This window comes from Hylobates moloch, unplaced genomic scaffold, assembly GCF_009828535.3.
Source record: "Hylobates moloch isolate HMO894 unplaced genomic scaffold, HMol_V3 SCAFFOLD_3, whole genome shotgun sequence".
Taxonomy (NCBI): Eukaryota; Metazoa; Chordata; class Mammalia; order Primates; family Hylobatidae; genus Hylobates; species Hylobates moloch.
The window spans coordinates 20,283,639-20,297,201 of NW_026652278.1; the positions used below are offsets into that span (position 1 = coordinate 20,283,639).

Genomic DNA, 13,563 nt, shown 5'->3' on the forward strand with positions numbered 1-13,563 from the left:
GCTTTCACATCCATGATCCTTAACTGCTAAGGATGTGGTTTCTTAAGTGCACTCTTGGTGGACTAAGTCTCATTCACCAGAATTAAATTCTTTCTGCTTGCTACTGTGAGAGGATGAGTAGGATATGTCAGAGAAACTGGTTTATAGCCCCCCAAAAAATGACACTTGCTCTGTAACTCTGCTTTGCTTTCAGCAATAAACTACTGGGAATGGCACAGTGAAATACTACAGAAGACACACATCAAGGATCCCCTTTGATACTGATCACCTCCATTGCAAATGACACATTATGCAAACCAGATACACCAAATGGGCCAGGAGGATGGAGGGGAGGGGATCAACCCCTCAAAAGAGTCCAAGACCACATTCTGGTATCTAAGTCATCACCCACACACTAACCGTATGGTCAAGTTCCAACTTGGGAATATGTTTTTCTTGATGACGGTAGATCCAGTTTCCCTAGAGATAAAAATCCAAATCACAGAGACAAGTGACCAGCCTTTATCTGCACATACTAAGTTGCTTTTATTAATCCAGAACGGCATGCTACAGATACTGTACAGCATGAACATTTATTCATTACAAAAATGGCTTCCAAACCATTAAAAATGAACTTGGAATAAGAGCATAAAACGGAACAGTAACATCACAACTGTTAGGAAACATTCAAAGTATTCACAAAAAATGTTATAGTTAGCATTTTAATAAACCAGAGAAAAATCGGAGACAGTTTTACAATCGCTTCATGTCAACTACAATGGCACTGAATGAACAGGTTTCAGCTTTATACAGCATTTTGCAACATCAACATGCCTAGGTTTTTTTTATTTTTAAAGTCTGCTGCCTACTCGTATGTAATATGTGTACATAAAAGCGGCAGCTGGTTTTTCTTTAAAGAGTAATCTAATATACAGAATTTTGGCCCTTAAGGGTTTATACCTCTTCATTTAAAATGCTTTCTGGACAATCTGCTACCAAACACATTTTGTTATAGGTGACATTAAAACTACATACAAATCTACCTAGGTAACATCACAGCAAAACATGATGAACAAAAATTACAGCATCAAAAAGAGGGAGAAAGCTAAATTCACTGAGAATTTTGGCACGTAAAGTTTTGCACACGGTCAGTCCAGGTCCTAAGGGCGCAGGGTAGGGCATCCCACTGGGAGTTCAAAGGGGAAACGAAGATGGTTCCCACTGCTGCTCAGACAGTGTCGCTAAAATTCCCTCACTCATTTTCAAGTCTTGTTTTACATAATGGCTTTTAAAGCAACTTTTGTTAATGCTACTGATCCTTAATGCAACTATTAATGTCCATTTGGTGACATCTGGGTTTCATACAGAAAAAAAAAAAAAGTCAAAAAGGGGAAACAAAAATATATATACACATTTTATATATAAACTTAAAAACCTTGTACAAATGAGTTGTTATATATAAGATGCTTATGCTAAGGGGGAAAAAAACTTTATACAGTTTCAAGAAAAAGGAAAACATATTTAAAAAGGGACGACATACAGGTACGACAAGCAATCTCTAAAGCAATAAATACTACTGGCCCAACAGCGTTGTGATTCTATTAAGTGTTGAGTAGCGTCCCCTCCCCCCAAAAGAACAACACCATGGAACAAGGTATATTAACACACTTTTACCCTTTGTTTCTGTACATTTAAACAATAACAAGTAACATCACAATAAAAGTTGTTTCACACAGAAAAAAAAAAAAAAGTAACGGCACTGCATTCGTGGTGCCCTTACGGTTTAAAAACCAGATGTAAAATGATTGGTTCGCAAGCTCGTATTTAATACAAATAATACAGAACCAACTCCTTCTGGAGGGCTGCTTCAAAATTGCTTTTTCTTTCTTTTTGTTTTTTAATCAGTCTTTTAAAACTAAGCTATCCGAACTACATAACAGTTATGTATATATATATATTTTTTAAACGCTACAAAGACTTTAAACAGCTGTTGATAAAAATTTTGGTAGAATCATGAGGTTCTTCTCTCATCTACATATTTAAAAGGAGAAATTGAAATAAGAATGGGTCAAATATTGACCAATGAACTCGATAAACATCAACTAATGTAGCCACGTGGCACAAAATTAAGAGAGTACAAAACAAAACCTTTCAAGGTGGGGGTGGGGGGCAAATTAAGAAAAGTGAAACAAAACCATAAACAAAGCAACTGGGGTTCACGACGCTAAAGCTATTCTAAAGACTTGGTGACGAGCGACAGCGGCTGGGGCTGGGTCCCGGCCAGGGAGCTGTGGGAATGTAAGGAAGAAGTCGACGGCTGTGCAATTGATGAGGAGGGGGCGGCAGGCTGCAAAGCGGCTGGGGGCAGGTCCAGGGCCCCGTTGGGACAGAGGGCGGAGGCCTTGTGGGTGGCCTCGGCGAGCAGGAGGGCGGGCGGCGGAGGCATCATGGACAGGTGGGCCAGGGGGTCGGGCTTCAGGGACAGCGACAGAGGCTGGGTCTGCTCAGTCTGTGACTTGGCGTCTCGGGGAGGGGAGCCTAGCAGGTTAGGGGAGGGGGGAGGCGAATCTAGTAAGCTTCCATCTGAAGAGGGTGGGCTGAGGCAGCTGCCTTCACCTTGTATGTAGCGAACGCACTTTTTTTTTCTCCTAGAAACAGGGGAGAGAGTTATCTGTGAATAGAGGGCACAGGTGCCAAGGGAGAGAGTTACCTAATGTTCACACCCAAGCTGAGGTCACCTAAGGGATGTCCCACAGAGGTGGCACGCCCAGTGGTCCGAGGACAATTACGGTGGCGCCCCCCAGGGTGGGTCGCTCACTTCACGGTGCCCAGTTCTAAGCCTGCTCTGGCAAACAACTTATTTAAGAGTCTGAACTCTCTACTTGCTTCCCCCAACCCCTACTAAACACCCATGGCCCCACCATGCCCAAATTATACGAGAGCAGCATGGCGGCGGCCACCTGCAGACGGTGGCATCTATTTGCCAGAAAGTGGCTTTGTCCAAATTGAGATGAACTGAAAAGCTCTTTTGGCTTAGACAGTCCCTCACTCTCCCATCACGTTTCCTCGGCCCTTCACTCCCATTCCCACCACTACCACCCCCATCCCCCAGTGATATGTGTGTGTGTGAGTGTGTGAGTGTGTGTGTGTTTAAAAGAGAAAGACAGAGCTCCTTCCCCAGCCGCCTCTTATCAATATGAAACTCTCAAAATGCTCACTGTTGAGCCCACATAGCTGAAGGCAGCGCTAGCAAGAGGCTTAAAGGTTTTAACACACCACCACCATGAGGCTGCTGGCGCCCAGAAAGCTTTCGGGCTTGTCTGTTAAGAACCACACCAAATCAAGAGAGGTCAGAATCAGGTGAGAAGGGAGGAAGGGAAACAAAAATAAAACAAAATAAACTTAAAAAAAAAAAAAAACCAAAAAACAAAAAACAAAACAAAAAAAGAAACCACCAAAAACAGGTAGAAGAGGATAAACAAAGGTGGGGGAGGGGGAAGAATAAGAAAAACAGAAAATGATTCAAAGGAACAAGAATAACTGGTTGTATGGCCTGCAGGTTGTGGATTAAATTAAGATTCAAACTTGATTTTTTTTTTTTTTAAGATTTGGGGCTTTCCCCTCCCCCACCCCATAGTGAGAAGGTTGGAAGGAGAGATGGTGAGGATGGGATGGATGGAGGGGCATCCTGCCCTTGTCAATATGCCGAGGCTAGTCAATGGAGGGTGCAGCACAAGCCGGTCACCGAAGTGACTACAAAGAAGAAGTGCCAGGGAATCGCAGCATGGACCTTCCTGGGTTTGGGTTATCGTGATTCGTGTTTAAACCAGAAAGACTAATTTTGCCCTGCACCAAAACCAGCATCTCCCCTCTTCACTACTCATTCATGTAAGAAATAGGAATGAGAATTTCAGAGCCTTTCTTGCTTAGCATCAAAGGATGAGGTCGGGGAAAATCAACTCAAGAAATTGAGCATGTGACTTCAAAGCTTCTCCTCCCATTAATCCCAGTCTGATGGGATGGTATTTGGTTAAGGAAAGGTGAGCCTGGGGATCAACCCCACTAATGCTATAAAAATAATGCAGATACAGGAAGTGTGCTCATCTAAGGACCCTAGAATATTGTCAGAACCATGGCTGGTAACACTCCAACTGGAAACACGTGTGTAAGCACTGGCCAGCTTTCTGCCGCTGGAAGCAACCAAGATGCTGCCTACTTGAAGGCAACCACTGTCAGACAATGTCACTGGCCTTGGAAAGGAAGGGTGTACTGAGTTGCTCCTCTCAGTCTGTGCGCCAGAGCTGTCTGATCATGCCCCTCTGTGCTTGGGGTTTGGACTCAGCAAGATGGCAGGAAGGCAGGAAAGGAGGGGAGGGGTGTAAGGGAGCATGCTCAGTCCTCCCTGCCTCCCAGAGGCTGAGATTCATGGGGGCTAGTGGCCTCAGGGTCGGTCTGTTCCCTCTGGGTCAGAAGGAACTTTAGGGGAGCAAGCACCACCCCCTCTCACCCTCAATTCGGCAAGGTTCCTTTTTCTCCCTGGGAGAGAGTAAATAGACTATGGGTTCTGCTTCCATCCCAGAAACCAAGATAAATAATTAAGCCTCTCAGAGTTTTAAACCACCTTAGCCTGCAGATCAAAACATGCTCAAAAAACTAAGATGTCCATGCATTTTAAAAATGGGAGAAGGAAAGGAGGTGGGGAGGGGGAGGGCATAAGCAAAACTGAGAAAGCAACAGAGAAAAACAAAGAGAGGAAAGGAAAAGGAGAAAGAAAGAAGTAGGGAGAACAAGCAGGAAGACAAGGGAACAGCACCAAGCAGCATTCCATGCTATATTAGGGCAGAGTGAAAAGATGGGAAAAGCAACTTGGTGGGCTCAAAACAGAATCTTGTTAAAAAGTCCACAAATGTCAAATAAAACTAAAAACCTTGTGTGGCAAGCTAGGAGCCCTGATTGGCTAGGAGCATTCTGGTACTTTCCTCACCCCTCCCACCCTGATGACGTGGAAGTTTCCAGATCACAGGAATGAGAGGGGTATCTGGAACACGGGACATGAAGACTATGGCGACAGAGCAATGGGTCTTCTAAGGTGGCTGAGCACAGGGCAGCTGGCACGCACACACATTTCTGACGAGTCAGAAAATGCCTCGGTTGGCAACTGCTTTTCTTTTTTCCTTTTTTTTTTTTTTTAAGTACATTTTGTCCTATGGGTTTCAGCATCAAGCCAGGGGTGGCCATAGCCATGTTAAAAGGAAAATTGAGTAAAAGGGGGAAGGTAACCCATACTCTTAGCACCCCCAACCTAGGCTTCATCTCGATTCAGAGGAGTGGCCTCTTAAAAACCCCTTTCTAGCTTCTTGTTTATTCTGAAAGGAAACTAAGGGTTCTTCCTGATTGCGTTTTGGAATAACATCCTTCAAAGACAGAAGAAATGCATTTGCTAATCATTCCATGGTATGGAAAAGTCACCAATGAAGAAAAATGTCTGCCGGGAAAGTCTGAACACTGCTGAGACTGGAAAGAAAACCAGGTGGAGACGGGGACCTGGGGAACTCTGGCACGTAGGACCAGGGGCTCAGCATCTGCAGCAGAAATGCTGCCATATTGACAGCCCCTCCAAGAAGCATTTTAGAAAACCATGTTGCTCAAACAGGAAGCAGCTACAAAGGTTTTGGGTTGGCAGATTTTCTTTTTTTTGATATCAATAAAATTCTGGTCTCTGAAGATACACCCAGGCTGTAAGCAAGGTGTAAGCTAAAGCTATGCCCAAATGGGGGATGTATGTTTGGGTCAATGTTAGGAATAACTTCAAGAAAAAAAAAAAAGTCTGACTTGCAGCAACTGCTTCCAAAACAAAAAAAGGATCCATAAACCACCACCTACCCCATTAATAAAATAAACAAACCAGGTACCTGAACCAGCCTTATTGCGAGGCGTACACAATAGTGTCAGTTGTGCATTTCTACAGATCATGAGAAACCCTCTCTTTTAGTGACCCTTGTGGTTAACCAGTCATTGGCCATGGCAGGGCATCTCAGAACAGGCTTCCACAGCTAGTTATCTTCCCACCTGGTACAAGTAAAATTTTGACAAATTCACTGCTTAAAAGACTCCCTGCCCTCCCTGGCTAGTCCTAATTAAATATCTAACGACCTCCATCAACTTTGTCACAAAACTCCTTTCTGTTGTGCAGAGAAGACCCCAGGACTGTGTCAAAGGGACATCTGTCAGCTCTGTGAACACTACCATTTCACAGAATGCCTGGGGAATTCCTCTCCTGCCAGGTGTTCAACTCGCCCCCAAATCCCTCATTCCACGGGCAGAGGGCTGTCTGTGTGGTTCCCTCTCAGGGAAGACTCTCAGGCCCTCTCTCCTCTAATGTGTGCTGGGGTCGACACGAGGCACTTCACCGATCTCTCGTATTGGCATCAGAGAAGGGGGGAAGAGACACAGGAGACTCGTGGGCATGCACGTAATGGGATGCACATCTGATCTAACGTCTAAACACGGAGCACATGGCAAAGTCATGAAGGGGAGGGACACGTGACGAGGGAGGCACTACAAACAGGGAAGCGTGTTTGGGGTGTTGAAATACCTACCATTGTAATATTCCAAATTCAAAGACTGCTTGTATCAGAACAAAGAAACAACACATTTAACCAAAGGTGGTCATTAAAGAAAGGAAATGAGACAGGAGCTAGTCGGTATCCCTCCACCAAGACGGAAGTACCTACACTTTCCCTGAGAATGCAGGCTGGATGGAGACCTGCAGGTGGAACATGGGTGCTTAATTTGGACACTTCTGGGCTGTTCTGATTCCTTTTGGAACCAATGCTATATATATACACACATATATTTTGTTAATTCTGCAGGCCTAGGGACACTGCAGTCTGAGACTGCATGACTCACTGCTTGCAGCCCTTTAGCTGGTGCATGCCGTTCAATGCCACGCTTCTTTTTCAGCACTGTAAAACAATGTCAGCTAACCAAGCTCCTCTGTACAGACATGTGGTTTTTAAACATAAAACAACCAAAAAGGAAAAAGAAAAAGGGAAAGAAGAAGCCTACCCCAGAACCCTTCTCCATGTGTCTCGACTCTAAATGCACGGGAATGCAATTGCTGCCAAGTGTTAACTCATTCAAACCTTTGGAAATGGTGGCTCTCTGTGCTCAGTACCCGGGCCACCAAGACATTCATAGGGCCGGACCAGCTCCAGGACGCTGGCTTTCAAAGCAAAAAGATAAGTGCCCCTCCTTGTTTGTTAAGGCTGTGGTCTCAGTCCTGCCACCAGGGATAATTATTCACGAGAGCAGGGGGGAAAGAGAGAAAGAGAAAGTGGGGAGAGGAAACGGCATAAAATTAGCAAGGAAATTTTGAAGAATGAGGATCATTAGTCATTGATGCCAGAGGGGAAGTAGATGGGGAACGAGGTCAAAATAAATTATCACGCTAAGGTACCAGAAGGACAGAATGCTTTGATTTTCCCAAAGGCCTCGCAGTGGTAATATACCTGCACGGTTTGCACCATAAAGTCTGTCGGTCAAGCCCGAACAGTGCCCGACACTTCTTTGGAGTATTTGCATCTGTTAGCATAAGGTAAACACAAAAAATACAACACAATGGTGGGTCGTGCTCAGTTGGATGTGAAATCTCAGCTACAGCTTCCTTTTCTTCTATATCACCTTGGTTCTACTTGATAATCTTCCCTCACCAAGGACATGAAAGGAAAGGACTTCTGAGTCAAAAGAAAAAAAAAATAAAATAAAACAATAAAACACACACACACACAAAACAACAACCAGAAACCAAAAAACAACAATGAAAAAAATAAATAAATAAAAAGAGAGAGAGAAGAGGAGGGGAGAAGGTGACGTCATTTGCTTCTACCTAAGCCAGGATTCCGATCCTGGGCTGTCACAAGGAAGGGACGGGGGAGGGGCTGGCAGGTAACATTCCCTGGGAGGGGGCGCGCTAAGGTTTGCTGTCGCTGACCCGAGGAGGCACGAGTGATGCTGTTTTACAGTGGCATTTTGGCTGGCAGCAGCAGGAGAACAAGCACATCCCTCATAGAACCCATACACTTGGCAGTGTCCCACTCCCCTGTGTCTCCTGAGATCCACACACAGAGCTACAAAGCAACAGGCCAGAGAAGGGGGAGAGGATCGAATAGACCAGCTGCAAACCAGCACAGCGAATCTGGAAAACTATACACACCTGCAAGGGCCGCACCAGTTATTCTGTTGATCAAGGCCAAAGCGCGCTCGGCATTTCTTAGGAGCGCTCAGGTCTGAATGAGTTCAAGAGAGAAGCGAGCAGAGGAGGAGAACGTGGGAGAAAGGGAGAGAGAGAGAGAGAAAGAGAGAGAGGGGGGGAGGGAGGGGGGGAAGAGAAAGATACAAATAAGAAAAAAATAAAAATAAAAAAGGGAATAAATCAATGACCTGGTTACTAATCGCAAAATATTGACTTTCGTTTTTTAACTTTAATTAAAAAAAAAAAAGTAAAAATCACATTCTTATTCAACTTTTGAAATTAGCTGTTGCAAATAAAGCTGCAGTATCCCTTCTTTAAGGACTGTCTCTCAGATTTGGTTCGAGCTGACAAAGGGAAGTTAGACACGGAATAACTCTTTTAAATATTTTTCCTCTTTCAGTTCTGCTTTCCCTTTTTTTCTCTCAATTTTTTTTCTTAAAGAAGAAAATAAAGCGAAGGAGGGAATTAAGTTTGTAACATGCTTTTTTCTTCTCAGAATACAATAGTTTAAAAAAAGAAAAAAATTACAAATAAAAACAGAACAAAACGAAACAAAATAGAAAGAAATAAAGAAAGAAAAGGGTTGTGGTACTGGGATATTGCAGCTTTTGGAACGTTCGTCTTTTTTTTTTAAATCTATTTTCATTAATTATTAAGAGAGGAACAGATAAAGGTAAACAGGCTGTGTGAATGAGCTGTTAGGAGTTAGTTAGAAGCTCATAGCAGCATTTAAGCAGGCACAGTCAGTAAAATGCTAGTGGATTTGCAAATTATGAGCAGAAAAGCAAAAGGAAGAAAAAAACTAAAATAAAAAAAAGCAAAGGAAAAAATAATCATACTGCGGATGCATGCTTGCGTGAGAAAACTTAGTGGAAGCAATGAAAAAAATGCCATTAGATTAAGGAGGTTTATTACTGAATTCCTTCCATTTTTTTTTAACCAGTCTCTTTTAAAGAAATACTGCATATTCAATTTGCACAGTTAGTTCAACTCTAAATCACTGTCATCACTGCTTAAACAACTGTTATGGGAAAAATAAATAAATAAACAAAACAAAGGTTAAATTAAAAAAAAAAAAAAAAAAAACCAGAAGCAACTGAAAAAAAAAAAATCTACCGAAACATACGAAACCGTGTTGATGGTCATTTTAAAGGATGTTCAAATGTCATACGTGTTTAAATGTTAATAAAACTATAATGGCAAGAAAAATTAAAAAACAGTTTATCAACTATTTTAATGACTCAAAATGACATTAGCACCTGTAATCGGAGGAAGTGAAAGGCAAGGATTTAGGAAACATTCGCTGTGTTCTGAAAAAAAAGAACAAATTATACAAAGCCTTCAAAATTTTTGTTTTGTTTGTTTGTAAAAGCCTGGCCTTCTCCAAGGGACCTCTGAGATTGCCTATGCAGTATTTCTAATTTCTTCTAGAGAATGACAAACCTCCTTAATTTAAAATGGGTGTAATTTACCACTGTAAAGGCATGCATCAGAACATTCAGGAACAGCCCAGTTAATATCAAACACTCACACACACCCCCTCCTACTCCCCTAAGCCCCGCCCCCTCCTCATCCCTTCTCAGGCACGTACAAAATAAGCAGACTGTATAAATCCCGGCATAGGCATGCCTACCGCTTGCTCTCCAGTTATAGGCTTTGCAGTTATTTTAAAACACATTCCACTAGAATTACAATGTGCTTTTCATGCAACAATGGATGTTACTAGCTTTAAAAGGGCAGTCATGAAGCAATTAATTAAAATGCATAAACAAAAAGGCTGGCTAAGAAGGGTTCCCCCACAATGTCCTGGCCTTGAATTTCTCCTGCCTCCCCCAGATGGAAACCTAACATAAAAGGGTGGTCCTCAGGCTACGGCTCCTTCCTCTAACCTGATGATTGTCACTTACCATTGGTCTCTCCCGGCTGCTTGTCCCTTTTCCTCTTCTTCTTCTTTCCCTAGATAAACAGATGAAACACAGGGAATTACTGCAAGAAAGAGACGTGAGAAGGGTGTCTGGGCGAACCTAGAAGGAGAAGGCAGGAGGAAGTGACCATACTGCCATCTCCATCCACATCAACCCCCGGTATTTATCCAACCTCCAACCCCGCTTCAAGCCAAATGCCCTTGCATTGTACCCCAGCTGGAGGGACACACGCTTCTTGGGAGAAGAGAAGGGACCGGCGGGTGGTGAAGGGAAGCTCTCATTTCTCATGTACCTATGTCCATTGTCAAACCTGACCCACAGCATTTGATCCATAAAAGGGAAGAGGGGACTGCAGGAGGAAGATTCAGAGAGGAGTGGGATGATGGCGTTGCAAGCAGTCTGAGAGCCCATCTTTGAGGAGCACATGAAGGTGGTCATGGCCGCACCAGCTTCAAGGGCTGCCCTGCCTGACCTGCTCACAGCTCTTACTTAGGAAGGCCAAAGGGTCCCACTCTGAATCAAAAGAGTGAAAGCTTTAGCAAGGGCTTCTCTTAGAGCTTGTTGTTAAAGATGCGGGGAAAAGGGTGAAATAGAACCAGGAATTATCTGGGCTCCTTTCACAACTGCTGAGTGGGTTGGGAGCAGTGGCTGACACCTATAATCCTGGCACTTTGAGAGGCCAAGGCGGGAGGATCACCTGAAGTCAGGAGTTCAAGACCAGCCTGGCCAACATGGCAAAACCCCGTCTCTACTAAAAATGCCAAATTAGCTGGGCATGGTGGTGCATGCCTGTAGCCCCAGCTACTCGGGAGGCTGAGGCAGGAGACTCGCCTGAACCTGGAAGGCGGAGGTTGCAGTGAGCCGAGATCATGCTACTGCATGCCAGCCTGGGTGACAAGAACGAAACTCTGTTTAAAAACAAAAAACAAAAGACAAAAAAACCAAAAAAACTGCTGAGCGGACATCTGCAAGAAAGAAGACGTTCCCTCAATTCTCTTCTAGCTGACATAATGAGGATGATACCACTCCTCCCGTGAATGGGTCACATGTGTTGACCATATGCCAGGTGCCAGGCATGATTCTAGGTGTGCTACGCAGATGGACTCATTTTAATCCTCACAACAATCCTCTTCAACAGGTATTACCACCATGCCAGTTTCACAGAGGAGAAAACTGAGGAGTTAGGTAACTTTGCCAGGGTCACACATCTAGCAAGTGGTGGGGCCAGGAGACAACTCAGGTGGTCTTGGCTCCAAAGCCCTCAACCACAAGGCTCTGCTGCCTACATATTTAATGCCTAGCCCTCCAAGGAAGCTCTTTTAGTGAGGGGTTTAGGGAATGAACTGCATGGAGTCTTTCATATTCTCCAACCTGATCCATCTGCTCGAGGTTGCAAATGTGGAATGGGACTGGGGGGAATTCAGGAGAGGTGACTGCCTCATTCCAGATTAGACTAGTTCTCCCTCCCCTCATAGCCCTACCCAGATGAAGTAGCTGCCTGGCATACATCGAAATGAAATGGTCTTACACTGCTATATGTTTCAGAACAGCTAAAAGTTGCCTTTGCCTTTGGCTAAAGTTTCTCACAATATGTTGACATCAACCCAGAAGAGAAAAAGACAATGATAGGTAAAAAGAAACTTGAGGTCCAGATGCAGTGGCTCACACCTGTAATCCCAGCATTTTGGGAGGCCAAGGTGGGCAGATCACAAGGTCAAGAGATCGGGACCATCCTGGCCAACATGGTGAAACCCCATCTCTACTAAAAATACAAAAAATTAGCTGGGTGTGGTGGCACGTGCCTGTAGTCCCAGCTACTCGGGAGGCTGAGGCAGGAGGATCACTTGAACCTGGGAGGCAGAGGTTGCAGTGAGCCGAGATCGTGCTACTGCACTCCACCCTGGCAACAGAACAAGATTCCGTCTCAAAAAAAAGAAAAAAAAAAAAAAAGAAAGAAAGAAACTTGAGAACACGTTAGGCTCTGTCAGGAAAACCTCAAGGTGGTGATGCCACCAAGCTTAGGCTCCACCCAGGACTGAGGGCCATCTGTTGTAGAAATGGCCTATCTTTTCTCTGAGGGGAAGGGGCCTGTGCAACTTGGGAGCTTCATTTTGGCCTTCTGTTCAGGGATCTTGTTGAAACACGCTATGTTCCTTCATGTACAATTTCTTTTAAAAGGACCTCATGTGCTTTATCATGAAGCTGGCATCTCATGGGCCTGCAAAGGACCATCTCCATGCCCGCGCCTCTCCCATGTGAGGGGCAAAGTGCCACCTGGCTGTCCTGGAACAGGCGGGTGGGCCTAGTTTCAGTTCATTCAGGAGCCTGAAGTATTCATAAAAACTGGGCATAGAAATGTTTTAACTTCAAGGAGTATCAGCATCCACATACCCAAGGGCTTCTCAGCCATGTGTGAAAAAGCATCCCCATTTCCAATTCCTTGCAATATACTGTGAAGGCATCTGAAAATTACCCATGAGGAAGCTGTGCCTTTAGGATATAGCATGGAGATGCTGACTACTGAAGAAGCTGTCACTTAGACTAGAGACTTCTGGAGGACAGGGACTGTGTTTTAAAAGATGTGAGAAAGTGGATAAACCCTACACTTAGTGAAGAGGAAGATGCATCTCCAGGGAAGGGGCCACCCTATTACCCCTTTAAACGTAACAGAAGAAAGAAAGGGCCTACTATAGGGGTGGAAGAAAATAAACTCAGGTGAGCAAATGGCACGGGACCTCTATCCTTTACCTAGTGTAGAGGGTTAGAAAGGAAATAATGTCAAAGATAATCCCAGGGGTTACATATTACTATGGGACTCAAGATGTTTTCTCTTGGGCTCTAAAGAATGTGCCAAGTCTGACAACCCAAATGTGACTGCTTCACTCAATTCTGTTGTCCTAAGGTAGAGATATAAAGGCTTCCGATGCCAGTTGGCTGGAAAAGCAGGAATGTGAAAGAGGCATGAGAAGATCTCAGGAAATATTTTCCAGAAGGACCTTTTGGAGTTTACAATGACCAAAGTAATATATGGAAACTCCCACGTCAAGTTAGTTTAAAAAAAAAAAAAATACTAGTTAAGTTGCTACCACATTCAAATCCATAAAAGCTTCAATGCTGCGGTTCTTAGTCCCAGTGTTCCCTAGTGCATAAAAGGAAGGAGTGAGTGTGAGTGTGTGTGTTCACACCCATGTGTAATGAATGAGCCATTATAATAGGAATCTAAGTACCTCTTACAAGAGATAAAGTTCCTAGAGCCCTAAATCCAGATCTCTAAACCTCAGATCGTCTCAGGAGTTCCCTTCTTATACCAAACCATCTTCCAAATTTAAAACTGAGCTAAAGTGATTTCGAGTGCCTCACAGCCCTTCTGAAACCCAGAAAGTATGTCACAAAAAGCCTCGAGCA

General features: G+C 44.0%; 1 protein-coding gene across 32 annotated transcripts in view; it reads right to left on the reverse strand.

Annotated features, from left to right (window-relative positions):
- Positions 1–500: 500 nt before the first annotated feature.
- Positions 501–13,563, reverse strand: part of TCF7L2 (transcription factor 7 like 2) — a 217,968-nt gene continuing 204,905 nt past the window's right edge. For 10 of the 32 annotated variants that reach the window (XM_032177615.2, XM_032177608.2, XM_032177589.2 and 7 more), the window contains 4 exons: positions 10,141–10,189; positions 9,493–9,543; positions 8,195–8,267; positions 501–2,627 (listed from right to left, as the gene is read on the reverse strand). In XM_032177615.2, the coding sequence (XP_032033506.1) occupies positions 2,210–2,627; positions 8,195–8,267; positions 9,493–9,543; positions 10,141–10,189 (591 nt within the window). In that variant the 3' untranslated portion in view covers positions 501–2,209. Of the gene's footprint in view, positions 2,628–6,577; positions 6,607–7,490; positions 7,564–8,194; positions 8,268–9,492; positions 9,544–10,140; positions 10,190–13,563 lie in introns of those variants that run through there. The other 22 variants (XM_032177640.2, XM_032177624.2, XM_032177600.2 and 19 more) reach the window with 11 other exon arrangements.